Source organism: Dreissena polymorpha, chromosome 15 (assembly GCF_020536995.1).
Source record: "Dreissena polymorpha isolate Duluth1 chromosome 15, UMN_Dpol_1.0, whole genome shotgun sequence".
NCBI classification, from domain to species: Eukaryota; Metazoa; Mollusca; class Bivalvia; order Myida; family Dreissenidae; genus Dreissena; species Dreissena polymorpha.
This window is the reverse complement of record NC_068369.1, coordinates 1288566-1304481: the sequence shown is the minus strand read 5'-3', so window position 1 is coordinate 1304481 and position 15916 is coordinate 1288566. Positions and strand designations below refer to the sequence as shown.

The following is a 15916-nucleotide window of genomic DNA, read 5'->3' as shown; positions in this document are numbered from 1 at the left end:
ATGTGCAGCTCCATGAGATACACATGCATGCCAAATATCAAGGCGCTATCTTCAATATTTAAAAAGTTATGGCCAATGTTAAAAGTTTTTTTCGGACGGACGGACAGACATACTGACTGACGGACAGTTCAACTGCTATATGCCACCCTACCGGGAGCATAAAAATTATATTTTCCCAGTATTTTATATATCTTTTAATATTTTTTGTAGAAAGCTAAACAAGTCTCCCATGTCCCTGTTTGACATATTTACTGCTGGAAATGCATGTGAAAATCAAATAAAACAATATTATCACCTTATGTTTCAAGATTAAACTAGGTAGATCACAATGACACCCACAGGGGTTAATCAAGAAACTAAATTAATCTGCCTGGAAATTATCAGTTCTTGACAGATGAAAAAAATACTTTCAACCAATTTATTTCAGCTCAATCCCATTATTCAGAGTTTAACCCTTTAAGCGCTGGAACCAAATTTTAAAGGCCTTTGCAAACAGTTTGGATCCAGATGAGACGCCACAGAACAATAATTGGCATCTCATCAGGATCCAAACTGTTTGCTATTCTGATAGTATTCTTTGAAAAAATTCTAAGAAAATGCTAATTTTAGAAATTTAGCAGACGACATTTGAGAAGACTACAAATTTCCCAGCATGCAAAGGGTTAAACAAAAGATCTTGAGAATGTCCTCAATGTGTATTGCACCAACAAACCTTGAGAACCCTCTTTAACCACATTTATGTCTATCGTCTAGAAAAAAGGCCTTGGCAAACAGCGTAGACCCAGATGAGACGCCCCACGATGCAGTGTCTCATCAGGGTCTGCGCTGTTTGCTTAAAGGAATTTCTGTAAGAAATATTCTAAATATAGAAATAAATATACTAGAAATCCCTTGTTTTGGAAATAAATTGATCCAATTGAGAAGAATGGGAGAGTCCACTAGGCATAAATGGGTTAAGTGCGTGTTGAACTCTTGACCTACAAATTGCTAAAGAGACTAAACATCCACTACGTGACTGTGACCTCTACAGGACTCTTTCTTGAAGAGATCACATGGCCATTATCTGCAGGACCAATAACAACAAACATTTACATTATTTTCTTCATCTCAATTACTGTATCTATGTGAGGAACAGTAAAGCTTAACTGACAATCATGTCACCTGTAATTAAATAAAAGTTTCATATATTTTCATAGGTTAGATTTAAAGGTGGTTCAATATGATACAGCAACTGACAATGCTCATCAAACATCTGTTTTTCTTGTTCTGATATCACAAAGATGATGTGAAAGCAATTGAAGGAATGAAAGATTTTCATACTTACGGCACATATGCTCCTTGATTGAGAAGTTTACGTACTGCTTCACATATGGAAAAACTCCCAGGGCAGTGGGGAAGTCCAAATACACCTGGGAAAGGAAATATTGGGCAGGAATAAGGCAATTGGGAAGTCCAAATACACACATGGGAAAGGAAATATGGAGCAGGAAAAGCGCAATGGGGAAGTCCAAAAACACACATGGGAAAGGAAATATGGAGCAGGAATAAGGCAATGGGGAAGTCTAAATACACATATGGAAGGAAATATGGAGCAGAAATAAGGCATTGTGGAAGTCCAAATACACATGGGAAAGGAAATATGGAGCAGGAATAAGGCAATGAGGAAGTCCAAATACACCTGGGAAAGGAAAAATGGAGCAGGAATAAGGCAATGTTGAAGTCCAAATACGCCTGGGAAAGGAAATATGGAACAGGAATAAGGCAATGTGGAAGTCCAAATTCACCTGCCGTGGGAAAGGAAAAATGGGGCAGGAATAAGGCAATGTGGAAGTCCAAATACACATGGGAAAGGAAATATGGGGCATGCAGGAAAAAGGCAATATGGAAGTCCAAATACAACTGAGAAAGGAAATATGGGGCAGGAATATGGCAATGGGGAGGTCAAAATACACATGGGAAAGGAAATATGGGGCATGAATAAGGCAATGGGCAAGTTCAAAAACACCAGGGAAAGGAAATATGGGGCAGGAATAAGGCAATGGGGAAGTCAAAATACTCATGGGAAAGGAAATATGGGACATAAATAAGGCAATGGGGAAGTCCAAATACACCTGGGAAAGGAAATATGGGACAGGAATAAGGCAATGGGGAAGTCCAAATACACCTGGGAAAGGAAATATGGGGCAGGAATAAGGCATTGTGGAAGTCCACATACACCTGAAAAGGGAAATATGGAGCAGGAATAATGCAATGTGGAAGTCCAAATACACCTGGGAAAGGCAATATGGGGCAGGAATAAGGCAATGGGGAAATCAAAATACACCTGGGAAATGAAATGTGGGGCAGGAATAAGGCAATAGGGAAATCCAAATACACCTGGGAAAGGAAATATGGGGCAGGAATAAGGCATTGTGGAAGTCCAAATACACCTGAAAAGGGAAATATGGAGCAGGAATAATGCAATGTGGAAGTCCAAATACACCTGGGAAAGGAAATATGGGACAGGAATATTGCAATGTGGAAGTCCAAATACACCTGGGAAAGGAAATATGGGACAGGAATAAGGCAATGGGGAAGTCCAAATACACCTGGGAAAGGAAATATGGGGCAGGAATAAGGCATTGTTGAAGTCCACATACACCTGAAAAGGGAAATATGGAGCAGGAATAATGCAATGTGGAAGTCCAAATACACCTGGGAAAGGCAATATGGGGCAGGAATAAGGCAATGGGGAAATCCAAATACACCTGGGAAAGGAAATATGGGGCGGGAATAAGGCATTGTGGAAGTCCACATACACCTGAAAAGGGAAATATGGAGCAGGAATAATGCAATGTGGAAGTCCAAATACACCTGGGAAAGGCAATATGGGGCAGGAATAAGGCAATGGGGAAATCCAAATACACCTGGGAAATGAAATATGGGGCAGGAATAAGGCAATGGGGAAATCCAAATACACCTGGGAAAGGAAATATGGGGCAGGAAAAAGGCATTGTAGAAGTCCAAATACACCTGAAAAAGGAAATATGGAGCAGGAATAATGCAATGTGGAAGTCCAAATACACCTTGGAAAGGAAATATGGGACAGGAATAATGCAATGTGGAAGTCCAAATACACCTGGGAAAGGAAATATGGGGCAGGAGTAAGGCAATGTGGAAGTCAAAATACAGCTGAGAAAGGAAATATCGGGCAGGAATAAGGCAATGTGGAAGTCCAAATACACCTGGGAAAGGAAATATGCGGCAGGAATAAGGCAATGTGGAAGTCCAAATACAGCTGAGAAAGGAAATATGGAGCAGGAATAAGGCAATGTGGAAGTCCAAATACATCTGGGAAAGGATATATGGAGCAGGAATAAGGCAATGTGGAAGTCTAAATACACATGGGAAAGGAAATATGGGGCAGGAATAAGCCAATGGGGAAGTCCAAATACACATGGGAAAGGAAATATGGGGCAGGTATAAGGCAATGGGGAAGTCCAAATACACAAGGGAAAGGAAATATGGGGCAGGAATAAGACAATGGGGAAGTCCAAATACACCTGGGGAAGGAAATATGAGGCAAGAATAAGGCAATGGGGAAGTCCAAATACACCTGGGAAAGGAAATATGGGGCAGGAATAAGGCAATGTGGAAGTCCAAATACACCTGGAAAGGAAGTATGGCACAGGAATAATGCAATGTGGAAGTCCAAATACAGCTGGGAAAGGGAATATGGGACAGGAATAATGCAATGTGGAAGGTCAAATACACCTGGGAAAGGAAATATGGGGCAGGAATAAGGCAATTTGGAAGTCCAAATACAGCTGAGAAAGGAAATATGTGGCAGGAATAAGGCAATGTGTAAGTCCAAATACACCTGGGAAAGGAAATATGAGGCAGGAATAAGGATTGGTTATGGTTGGTAAGGAGACTAACACCTAAATAGAGAATGATCAAGACTTTTGACAAGCAATATAAATCCCCTACAACTGAAACTCCACCATTTTCATCAATATTTCTAGTCTATTTGTTGCTGTAGCAACCAGAATTCTTGACATAGGAACAAAATGAAATGACGTGCATAATCTCCATATTGCCATCTATCCATGTATCAAGTTTCATAAAAAAATATGCAAATCTTTTAAAGTTTTCGCAGGATCCACTACTTTCAGCAATATTTCGAGCCCATTTGTTAATATTTCTAGTCTATTTGTTGCCATAGCAACCAGAATTCTTGGCATAGGAACAAACTGAAATGACATGCATAATCTCCATATTGCCATCTATCCATGTTTCAAGTTTTATGAAAAAAAATGAAGAACTTTTAAAGTTATCGCAGGATCCAGAAAAGTGTGGCAAACCATTAGTCCTCTCCGGTTTCACCTGTAGGGGACAATAAGGCAAGGCAATGAGCCTAAGAAAATCTGAGAAGATAAATAAGAGCATAAATAAGGGACATAAAAATTGGCATGGCTATCACATTATGGAATATTTTATGGCGCTAACACACCTGGGAAGGGAAATAATGAGCAAAATTATTGCATGGTTATGAGGCTAAAAGACTTCAATCATTTGAAAAGGAAATACGGAGCATAAATAAGGCTAGTTATGAGGCTTACAAATCAAGAAAAGGAAATAAAAGCAGCCAATTCTTATGCCACATTTTTGTTAGTTATTTTATAATAAGAAAATATATTGAGGAAAAAGGCACCTAAAAAGGACACAATATTGAGAAACATGATAAATGAGACTCTGGAACTAGACAATGGCATGATGATTATGTTGACAGATTTTATAATTGAAGGAATGACATTCATAAATATGGTACCTGTAATATTGCTCAGGTTCACATAGGTTTATCATACATACTACATGTACTAACACTGATTTGCAATAGAAATATCGTCCCTGTCGTTCTAAAACATCGTAGCTACAAAATGCCAACTTTACAGGAGAGAGAAAAATTTTCTCATTTTTTTATAATGATGTTTTAAAAATTGAAATTCTGTAAAAATACCAAACAAATGAAGCTGCAAAATACAGTATAAGCCGTAGACGCGTAAGTCATACTGATAAGTCATACTGATATTCAGAAATGGTAGCTACGATATTTTGTCACCACAATTTTGTCATTTTTATGAGGTACGACAATTCCGCCTGATCGAAAACCTCGTAGCTGCAAATATAAAAAAGTTTTTGTCAACTTTGTTCAAACGAAATGACATACCCACGTAGCTCTTTCAAGGGCTCTGATTGGCGTTGAGCTACGAGATATAGCACAAAACACACGCCAGACTTCATATATTCGGAAACGACGCAAAAAAGATTTTGAAAATTTTGGAGCTACTAGGTTTGAGAACGACAGCGACGATATATTATTTTTTTTGTATGCATATCTATTTGTTGGATTTTTTATTATTGTTTGTGAATATAGTTTTTCCACTCATTCAATTTTATTTAAGTTAAGTAAATGGTGTTTTAATGGTGATACTATTACTCAAAATGTGTTACAAGCCAGATCTTCAGGGTAATAATTATCTGTACATAGTTGTTTGTGTCCAACCTGACCAATTCTTTTCTTAATGCCAACCCTAACATTTTTGGTGGGATTCAGACTATTTTTTCCTACCATTTGTAGTAAACTTTATGAAATTTGCAAAAGTTACATGTACATTATTTGTAAAGAAAGATAATATTATTGTTGCAATGGGACTTCCGCCAAAGAAAATCCTTGATAAAGTGGGAAATAAATTGAAGTTGTGTATGGTATATGACAAACAAAGTTTGTTACTTACTTATGTTTATTTTGGCTTAAAGCCACACAACTTATCTGGCATGTATAGTAAATTTCAGTATAAATAAGACACATTTTATCTATGCCAATTAGGATATATCTGGTGGTTACAAGGTAGAAATCTGTCTTTTTTTTTGCGCTTTAAAACTTAAAAATAATCGCTTTTGTCAAAATGGACATATAGGTCTAAAAATCCTAATTTTGATTTTAAAAGCGGTACCGTTTGAATAATAATAAATTACTTGCTAACTAGGCTATAGATTTAATTTTATCTATGCCAATTAGAATATATCTGGTGGTTACAAGGTAGAAATCCTTCTTTTTTGCGTTTTAAATAGGGATGCAAGAGGTTACAAAAATCATTAACCGGTTAACCTTTTTCCGTAACTGGTTATTAACCGGTTAACCATAAGGCCAAATACGTAGTTAAAATGATTAAGAGTACGTCAAAAATGTCATACCGCTGGGTAGAAACAAAAGTAATTTCAAATTTGAAATCGCTTGCGTTGATTACATGCCTTTTTCGTAATAAAATGTATTATAGAATTTATTTTAACAATTTTCTAAACATATGCTTTATATTTGATTTATTTTTCCTGCGTAAATGCAAAGGAGTAAAAAATTAAAGAACTACACAATATTCATTTTTACGTGTTATTAACTATTTTTGGTTGGGCCACTTATGTTACGTTCGCGTCGCATTGCTCACAAAAATGATTTGCTCCTTTGTTCATTCTTTTAATTTTTGAAACTCAAATTGACTCAATTATAATAGAGATGTGCTTTGCCCTTTCAATTCAACGTAAAGTGGGTCATGTGTGTTCAAAGATCTGCATCTCTTCTTATTCGATAATTGCATATTTTGTTGTTAGCATTTTAGCGTCTGTAGCCGAAGTATTGTCCTTTGATGTTCATTATACAATTAAACAAGAGGGCCAAGATGGCCCTAGTTCGCTCTCCTGAGAGGAGTCGATTCATTCAATCTTTACCAAATGTCAAACTTGACCTAGACATTGTCTAGACAAACATCCTGGTCAAGTTTCATCATTATTGAACCAAAACTCTGGCATATGGAGTGTTTTTTGTTTTTGTAAGATTTGACCTGGTGACCTATATTTTGAGTTGACCCCCCCTAACCAAATATCAAACTTTGCTTACAAAAATAAATATTATGATGACCATGATTCATAAAATCGGAAACAAAATTGTGACCTCTAGAGTGTTTACAAGGATTTTGTATAATATAATGAAAATTTGGACAATCTAAGGGCAATAATTATGGCATTAATTATGTGATATATATAAAACAAATCTTTGTACAAGGTTTCATGATGATTGGACAAAAAATGTGATTTCTAGGGTGTTCACAAGCTTTTTTAACTATATAAATATAAGAAAACTGCCCCCCCCCCCGGCACCCATGTTATTCAACTGACCGGAACCATTTTGCGAACTCAACTCTCATATCAAGGAAACAAATGTTCTGACCAAATTTCATGAAAAATGGGCCAAAAATGTAACTTCTAGAGTGTTCACATGTTTAACTGTAAACATATAGAGAAAAATGCCCCGCCCACTGGCCACATGTTTTTTCACCGATCTGGACCATTTTCAAACTCGTCTGAGATATCAATAAAACCAATGTTTTGACTAACTTTCATGTTGATTGGGCAAAAATTGTGATTTCTAGAGTGTTTACAAGGTTTCTCTATAGCCAAATAAGGAAAACTGCCCCCCCCCCCCCCGGGCCCCGGCAGCCATGTTTTTTAACTGACCGGAACCATTTTCTAACTCAACTCTCATATCAAGGAAACAAATGTTCTGACCAAATTTCATGAAAATTGGGCCAAAAATGTGACTTCTAGAGTGTTCACATGTTTTCACTATATACATATAGAGAAAAATGCCCCGCCCACTGGAGCCCACATTTTTTCACCGATCTGGACCATTTTCGAACTCCTCCGAGATATGGATTTAAACCAAAGCTTTGACCAACTTTCATGATGATTGGGCAAAAATTGTGACTTCTAGAGTGTTTACAAGGTTTCTCTATAGCCAAATTATTAAGGAAAACTGCCCCCCCCCCCAGCAGCCATGTTATTCAACGGACCGGAACCATTTTCGAACTCAACTTTCGTATCAAAGAAACGAATGTTCTGACCAAATTTCATGAAAATTGGGCCAAAAATGTGACTTCTAGAGAGTTCACATGTTTTCACTATATACATATAGAGAAAAATGCCCCGCCCACTGGCGGCCATGTTTTTTCACCGATCTGGACCATTTTCAAACTCGTCCGAGATATCAATAAAACCAATGTTTTGACCAACTTTCATGATGATTGGGCAAAAATTGTGACTTCTAGAGTGTTAACAAGATTTCTCTATAGCCAAATAAGGAAAACTGCCCGCCCCCCCCTGGCAGCCATGCTATTCAACTGACCGGAACCATTTTCAAACTCAACTCTCATATCAAGGAAAGAAATTCTCTGACCAAATTTCATGAAAATCGAGCCAAAAATGTGACTTCTAGAGTGTTCACATGTTTTCACTATATACATATAGAGAAAAATGCCCCGCCCACTGGCGGCCATGTTTTTTCACCAATCTGGACCATTTTCGAACTCGTCCGAGATATCAATAAAACCAATGTTTTGACCAACTTTTATGATGATTGGGCAGAAATTGTGACTTCTAGAGTGTTTACAAGGTTTCTCTATAGCCAAATAAGGAAAACTGCCCCGCCCACAGGCGGCCATGTTTTTCAACGGACCGGAACCACTTTTGAACTCGACCAACATATCATTAAGGCAAACATTTTGACAAAGTTACATGAAGATTGGGCATGAAATGTGACTTCTACAGTGTTTACAAGGTTTTTCTTTTTTTTGACCTAGTGACCTAGTTTTTGACCCAGCATGACCCAGTTTCGAACTTGATCGAGATATCATTGGGACAAATCTTCTGAACAAGTTTCATGAAGATCCGACATGAAATGTGGCCTCTAGAGTGTTTACAAACCAAATGTGGACGACGGACTGACAGACAGACGGATGGACGGACGGAAGACAGACAAAGACCGGTCACATAAGCTCACCTGAGCAATCAGGTGAGCTAAAAATGTGGGTAAAATAAAGGACACGAATGCAAATTAAATTAATTTTGAACGAAATGTAAGTTAAATAATTTAATTAGTACATTTATTTAATAGCGAAGTAACTAAGTATTATGATCTCAACTACTGATGGCTACGTATGTTTGTTAGCGTGCAAATTTTAAGCAATTACAAAAATACAAAATTTCATGGTTTTATTTTTTTAAATATGTTTAATTGATGTTTAATTATTGAATAAGTTAATCATTTGCTTTCTTAAAAAACACTTGCATCGGACGGTAATGGTGGAATCGTTGGACATATATAAATTATAATAAAAATATTAATTTCTGATAAACAAAAAATCGACGTTAACTCGGCAAAATTTTAACTACAAATGCAAGTCTTGATAAAATTGTTACTTATTAACACGGAATTTTTGCGTGCAATCAGTATTGGATATTGGTTAACAAAACATCAAAATAAGCCGTCCAATGTCTCAACTTTTTTTATCCCGAATTCAATAAACGTGTCAATTACGCCTTCGCTAATTGCTCCGACTCCCCGCAGTTTGCTAGTTAAATTTGTGCGAGTCAAACAAAACAATAGTGTCAGTTATCAAAACGTACCCCCTATTTGTTATCACAAAGGTATTGATTTATTGCTTTAGTACTTTGATTGTTGACACATTATTTATTACCGTTGATGGTGCGGCATGTTGTTCTACCTAGTAGCCAAGGCCAGTTGGCAGTATGTCACGCGCAAAAGTAAAATTGTTCAATTTATTCCATGAACCAAACATAATCAAATATATTTTCAAGGTTAACCTTTTCCCGAAAATATAACCGGTTAACTGGCCGTTTCGGTAGGTTAACTGGTTAACCTCTTGCATCCCTAGTTTTAAAACCTTAAAAAATAATCGCGTTTGTCAAAATGGACGTAAACATATAGAAATCCTACTTTCGGTTTTAAAAGCGGTACCGTTTGAAAAATAACAAGGGCTGTTTGTAAAACATGCATGCCCCCCATATGGGCTGTCCGTTGTAGTGGCAGCCATTGTGTGAATACGATTTTTGTCACTGTGACCTTGACCTTTGACCTAGTGACCTGAAAATCAATAGGGGTCATCTGTGGGTCACGATCAATGTACCTATGAAGTGTCATGATCCTAGGCAAAAGCGTTCTTGAGTTATCATCCGAAAATCATTTTACTATTTCGGGTCACCATGACCTTGACCTTTGACCTTGTGACCTCAAAATCAATAGGGGTAATCTGCAAGTCATGATCAATCTACCTATGAAGTTTCATGATCCTAGGCATATGCGTTCTTGAGTTATCATCCGAAAACCATTTTACTATTTTGGGTCACCGTGACCTTGACCTTTGACCTAGTGACCTCAAAATCAATAGGGGTCATCTGCAAGTCATGATCAATCTACCCATGAAGTTTCATGATCCTAGGCGTATGCGTTCTTGAGTTATCATTCAAAAACCATTTTACTATTTCTGGTCACCGTGACCTTGACCTTTGACCTAGTGACCTCAAAATCAATAGGGGTCATCTGCGAGTCATGATCAATGTACCTATGAAGTTTCATGATCCTAGGCCCAAGCGTTCTTGAGTTATCGTCTGACAACCACCTGGTGGACGGACCGACCAACAGACCGACCGACAGACTGACAGACCGACATGAGCAAAGCAATATACCCCCTCTTCTTCAAAGGGGGGCATAATAAATTACTTGCTAACTAGGCTATAGATTAAATGACAATTTCACACACTTTCAAATTGCATCTATATGTATTGATTTATATGTATTTAATTTCAAGGTCAGAGGCAAAGTGTGTGCCTTTAATAACTCACACAAATGAAGACAAGTAAGCAAATAATATAAATTGATTATTTGTATAGATATACATTCAAAATAAAGGTTTTATCCAACATTATTTTTGATTTCCCACAAGAAAAGGACATAATAGCCCTTCAAAAGAACATAATTTTTCATTCATATGTATCTATAGTGATAAGATAAAAAAACAATACCATAAGTCATTCTAGACAGTTGAGCATTGTGTGTCTTGTAATAGTTGGTAATAGTATCTGATTCATTTGTTTCAGATATATTTTCAGCTGTTTTTGATGTTTTGCTGTTACAGCCTTTTTACAGCTATTCAACATGACACACTAGTGTATATCATAACCCACAGGGAAATCAGAAAATCACGATTCAAATACTGGTATATTTAAAAGATTAAAAGATTTTGTACAAGAATATCATTGACCTTTATGACATCCTATAGTAATGGTATTTCACTGAGTTCACAAGTTGTGTCATGCCATTTAGATGTCTGGTGTACCTAGGACCACAATCCCATTTTCATACGTAAAAGCGCTTTAGTGCTACCTTGGGACAGTCTATTGAATACAAGATATCTAAGGTTGTTGTTCGTTGTAGGAAGTCAATTGATTATGAAATATATTCATATACAGAAGAAGTATTTTGCTTGATTGCGGCTGTTTAACCTGGCTTTGCTTTGCAATTACCGTAAAAACGCAGTCATAAGTCGAGATTTTTTACCTCCAAAATTTGATTAAAAAACCGGTATCGACTTATGAGGTGGTCCATGAAAAAAAATAATGAAATTCCATGAAAAAAAAAAGAAATTCGATGAAGATTGATCCCCGCGGCAATAGTTGTTGTTGTTGTATAAAAAAAATCGTTGATTTACGACTAACAAAACGTCGTATTTTTACTGATACATACCAATTAACATAATCACAGTTTGCATTTACTCTTGTTTTTATTTTGATAATTTAATCCAAAGTCTTCATGTAAGCAGGTGTTGTTTTTTTACTGTTCTGATGATGTAAACAAAGAATCAAGGACATCATTGAAAGTCTCGCGAAAATTTGCAATATGTGTGAATCGACAGTTTGACGTCATCAAAGGAAAGCCGTTTCCTGTCAAGAAGCCATAAAGAACACCTTTCTCGCCGACAAAATTGGATTCCTTTGTTTAGAGAAGCGATATGCTTAACCAATCGCGTGTTTGTAACTCGCTTGCAATCGCCCCATTATGTTTGAGCACGTGTATAGCTCCGCCTTTGAAACTGTTTCAGAGAAAAAGGTGGAGTTAGCGGTCTCTTGGGTATGTCGATCATTGTTATAAAAACACGTTTTACCGAGACACTAATCAATTGTTTTGACAGTCAGATTAAAAGTACAAAGATTGGTTTACAGTGATAATATTGTTTCATCGGATAAAAAGCGGAAAATAGTTTGTGGATAATTACTAGCGTAAATTATTGTGTGCAACCATTTATTAATTAGATAAACAAAAACACAACTGGACTTACGATGAATCTTTGAAAATGCCTGGCAAACGCAAACGCCAGGCTTATGACAATGCATTTAAAATACGTTTGATAGAGTTTGCGGAGAATTTAAATAACAACAGTGCTGCTGAACGTGAGTTTGGTATATGTGAGAAACTAGTGCGTGATTGGCGTAAGAATAAGGACACAATTGTGAGTGGACCTATGCTTTGCTTGTCTATATTGAAAAATATTATTTTCCATTTCCACAATAAATCGTATTGAATATATTAAACGAAATTTAGAATACATGTGTTGGCTTTGCCTACGTTAAACAGTTCCACAGTGACGTCATGTGCAATGTATAGAATACTACCGCAACTTCATGTACATTTAAAATGGCGTCCGTTTATGAAACTCGTAAACAGAAAATTTCTGACTCGACTTATGAAGCTAACATACTCAAAATCTCCAATTTTGGTACCAAAGTATACCCCCCGACTTATGAGCCGGGTAGACTTATGACTGCGTTTTTACGGTAGTTCCGGGATGAGTGCGAGGTTTGGCTTGGCCTCAAACCAATTTTTACCCCCAATGCTTAACATTTACTTTTTCAAGGACGTGATCCATGTTTAAGAAATATGATTTTAATTGTTGGAGTTTTAGTATAGAAGAAGACTACTAGTGGGATTTCTCTCTTGATAGAGTGTCCAGAGTTTAATAGTTTGTAATATGCTTATCTCATGACCATCGGCACTGACAATGATATTCCTTGATATACAGTCTACACCCTATGGCTCGCGATTGCCGGGTCTGACAAGAAAAGTTTGTGCCATCAAAAAATTAAAGAAAACAATTTTTTATATAATGTAATTAGTTAAATTAGTCAGCAACAGATGTTCATCTCGATTGCAAGAATATTCATACTGCCTAAACTCTGTATTATTACTTTGACCTTATGAATTAATAAGAACATAACAGTAAGTATTTAATTAATTACAGTCGACTCTCGTTATCTCCACATCGGATATCTCAATATTCTCGGTATGTCAAAGTCAGCTCAATGTCCCAACTTTTTTCCTTCTTTATCTATATTAACAAATATCGCATATCTTGATTTTCGTTATGTCGAATAATTCGATTTCTCGATATAAAAAGTTGTCCAGAGTCTCGATTTTACATGTTTTTACTGTGGTTTATCTCAAAGTGTGAATAACTGTCCCAGTGTCGGCAAAGGTGCGAAACTTTTTCTTTGTTACTTCACCGTCCCGCTTCGCCCGGATGCTCCCGATACTGTGCGGTAGATAATTGATCCGCTAATTGCATCAATGACCACATGTGTGTTATGTCGTTAGCCATTAACCCTTGAGTAAACCTGTCACTTTAACTGCAATAAACTGCAATTAATACACAGCCTGCCGAAAAGCCGAAATACTAATTGTTTTTACAAACATGCATTGAGGTATATTTTTTATTAAACCGTCGCAAGTTGAAACAGTTTGGATTTAAATGATCGCCCATATCTATGTGCTGCTCTGTTATTTCATGACAATTGGTCGGAATGCTAACAGAGATAATAAAGATAAGACTCAGAATGGCTTTTCATTTTTATTTTATCCTGTACTAATAATTGATCAAACTTTTCATTTACAACTACAAAATGTACATGTACAGTTCAGTATTCCGGAACGTGATTTACGCATGTTCAGATGGAAAACCCTCGTCTTGATTGGACGTCAATTGCATCTTAACTTTAAATAGCCATATTACCGGATGTTTACTCGACAGTTTAGAAAAATAATAACCTCATGTGTTCATGCAATTATGTAACACTTAAAACGTCATTTTAAGCATTTAAATAGCAAATTAAATCGTGCCTCGAAAAAACGCGTATATATAAGGTAATAGATAGGGTAGTAGAAAGTATTATGCCACACAGTTACGGCTTAAGTAAGACCATTTAGCAGGTATTTAGATATTAAAACAAGGTAAATTTTCGTCTCATTTTTTCTTTGAAAACACCTAATCGGATATCTCGAACTCTTGTTATCTCAATATTTTTTCTTGTTCCCGCTGACTTCGAGATAACGAGAGTGGACTGTAATAAATATTTAAAAACATTAACATTAACCAAATATAATAATATAAATGAATATAAGAGCACCTTGTTTTTACAAAGCAAATTTACGTGTAAATGTAAGAAACTGCACTTAGAACCAAAACATGCACCAGATCCATACACACATCACAAAAATATTAAACAACACTATTTATGTATTTTTTAGTTATTTTGAATTGATGTCAATTTGTGTGGTGTTGATGCATTGTCGTGTGATATGAATTTTAAAATGGCATCCTGCTGAATTTAAATATGTTTTGAGTCTTTGCAATGCTTTAGAGAACTTTTTATTTCAATGGCCACACGTGTGTAAATTGTCGTAAGCCTTTAACACTTGAGAAAGCCTGTCACTTTATAACCTGTGGGTTTATTTAATCCTGTCCTAATAATCGATTGAACTTTGCATTTCAAACTTCAAAATGTACTAGTGTTTTTCCCAGGCCATTTTAGCGTGGCGAAAAGCCACGCCGCCCTCCCGGATCGCCACGCTGCCCTTTTCAAAGGCAAATTTCGCCACACGCCCTTCTTTTCAAAGGCAAATTTCGCCACTCGCCCTTATTGATAACATCTTTATTGCCTTACGATCTAACTTGGTCCGCAAAATCAGCGTCCTTGATTGTCTGTGACGCTCCGACTGTGCTTGATTTACTCGAGAGGAGTCAACGTCTAATCGACTATATTATTTGAGCAGATTTAATCTATTACAGTGCTCGATTTATAGGTAGACTGCTCCATAGCTGTGAATTAGTCATGCGTGAATAACCCCGTGTCAGTATCAATCGATAATGTCAGAGGCTATGTTATACCAAGCGCACTTTTCGGTCGGCAATGTGTACTCCTCCACCATAAAATCGTTACTTCGGAGAATTTTGATGAAAAACTTGATGTTATTCTCGTGGCATTTGTGCATTGCATGCATTATTCAGTTATATCAAAACATATATTTTTACGCAAAATTACATTTAAAAACACAAACAAATTTATTCTTTATCGCTTTCGTCTTTAAGATAATGAGATCTAATTATTGAAATAATTACTGAGACGTATACTAATTTAACAAAATGCGAATCGCGTATACGATTAAACGTTGCTATGCGCACCTGTCGCTTACATCATTTGACATTTGAACAACATGGCGGACTATACAGAATTAAATTGCGACTCTGCAAAAATGACAAATAACGTCGTAAACGATCGAATTAACGATGGAGATTATACATTAAGAAGAAATTTATGAAATGTCTGTGATAATCAACGATGCATAAAAATGTTTTAGATAGCAACAACATTATTTATTTATTTGTAATCTACCTGGTGGATGTATATCACGGAAACGAGTGTTTGCATATTGTTAGCATCAATTTACTCGCAATGTTATTTTTAACATTTTGCAAGATTATTGTTAGAAAATGGGATAAGACAAACATGGTTTCATTTATATGTTAGTGGATCTGTGTATAATCAGATTCATATGCATATATTGCTTTATTATGTTTGTCGTGCAGTACAGTTTATTGAAACAGCATGGAACTTAAATGTACATTGTAAGGTAAATATATTAAAGCGGGTATATACGATTTTTTATATGTGTTTAATTGTAATATATTGATAA

The 15916-nt window shown here is 36.3% G+C and overlaps 1 protein-coding gene across 1 annotated transcript in view; it reads right to left on the bottom strand.

Moving 5' to 3' along the window:
• LOC127860837 (palmitoyl-protein thioesterase 1-like) overlaps window positions 1-15916 on the bottom strand; it is a 63113-nt gene that overhangs the window by 17979 nt on the left and 29218 nt on the right. The window contains exon 5 of the mRNA XM_052399144.1: window positions 1325-1409. Coding sequence (XP_052255104.1) covers window positions 1325-1409 — 85 coding nt within the window. The remainder of the gene's footprint in view (window positions 1-1324; window positions 1410-15916) is intronic.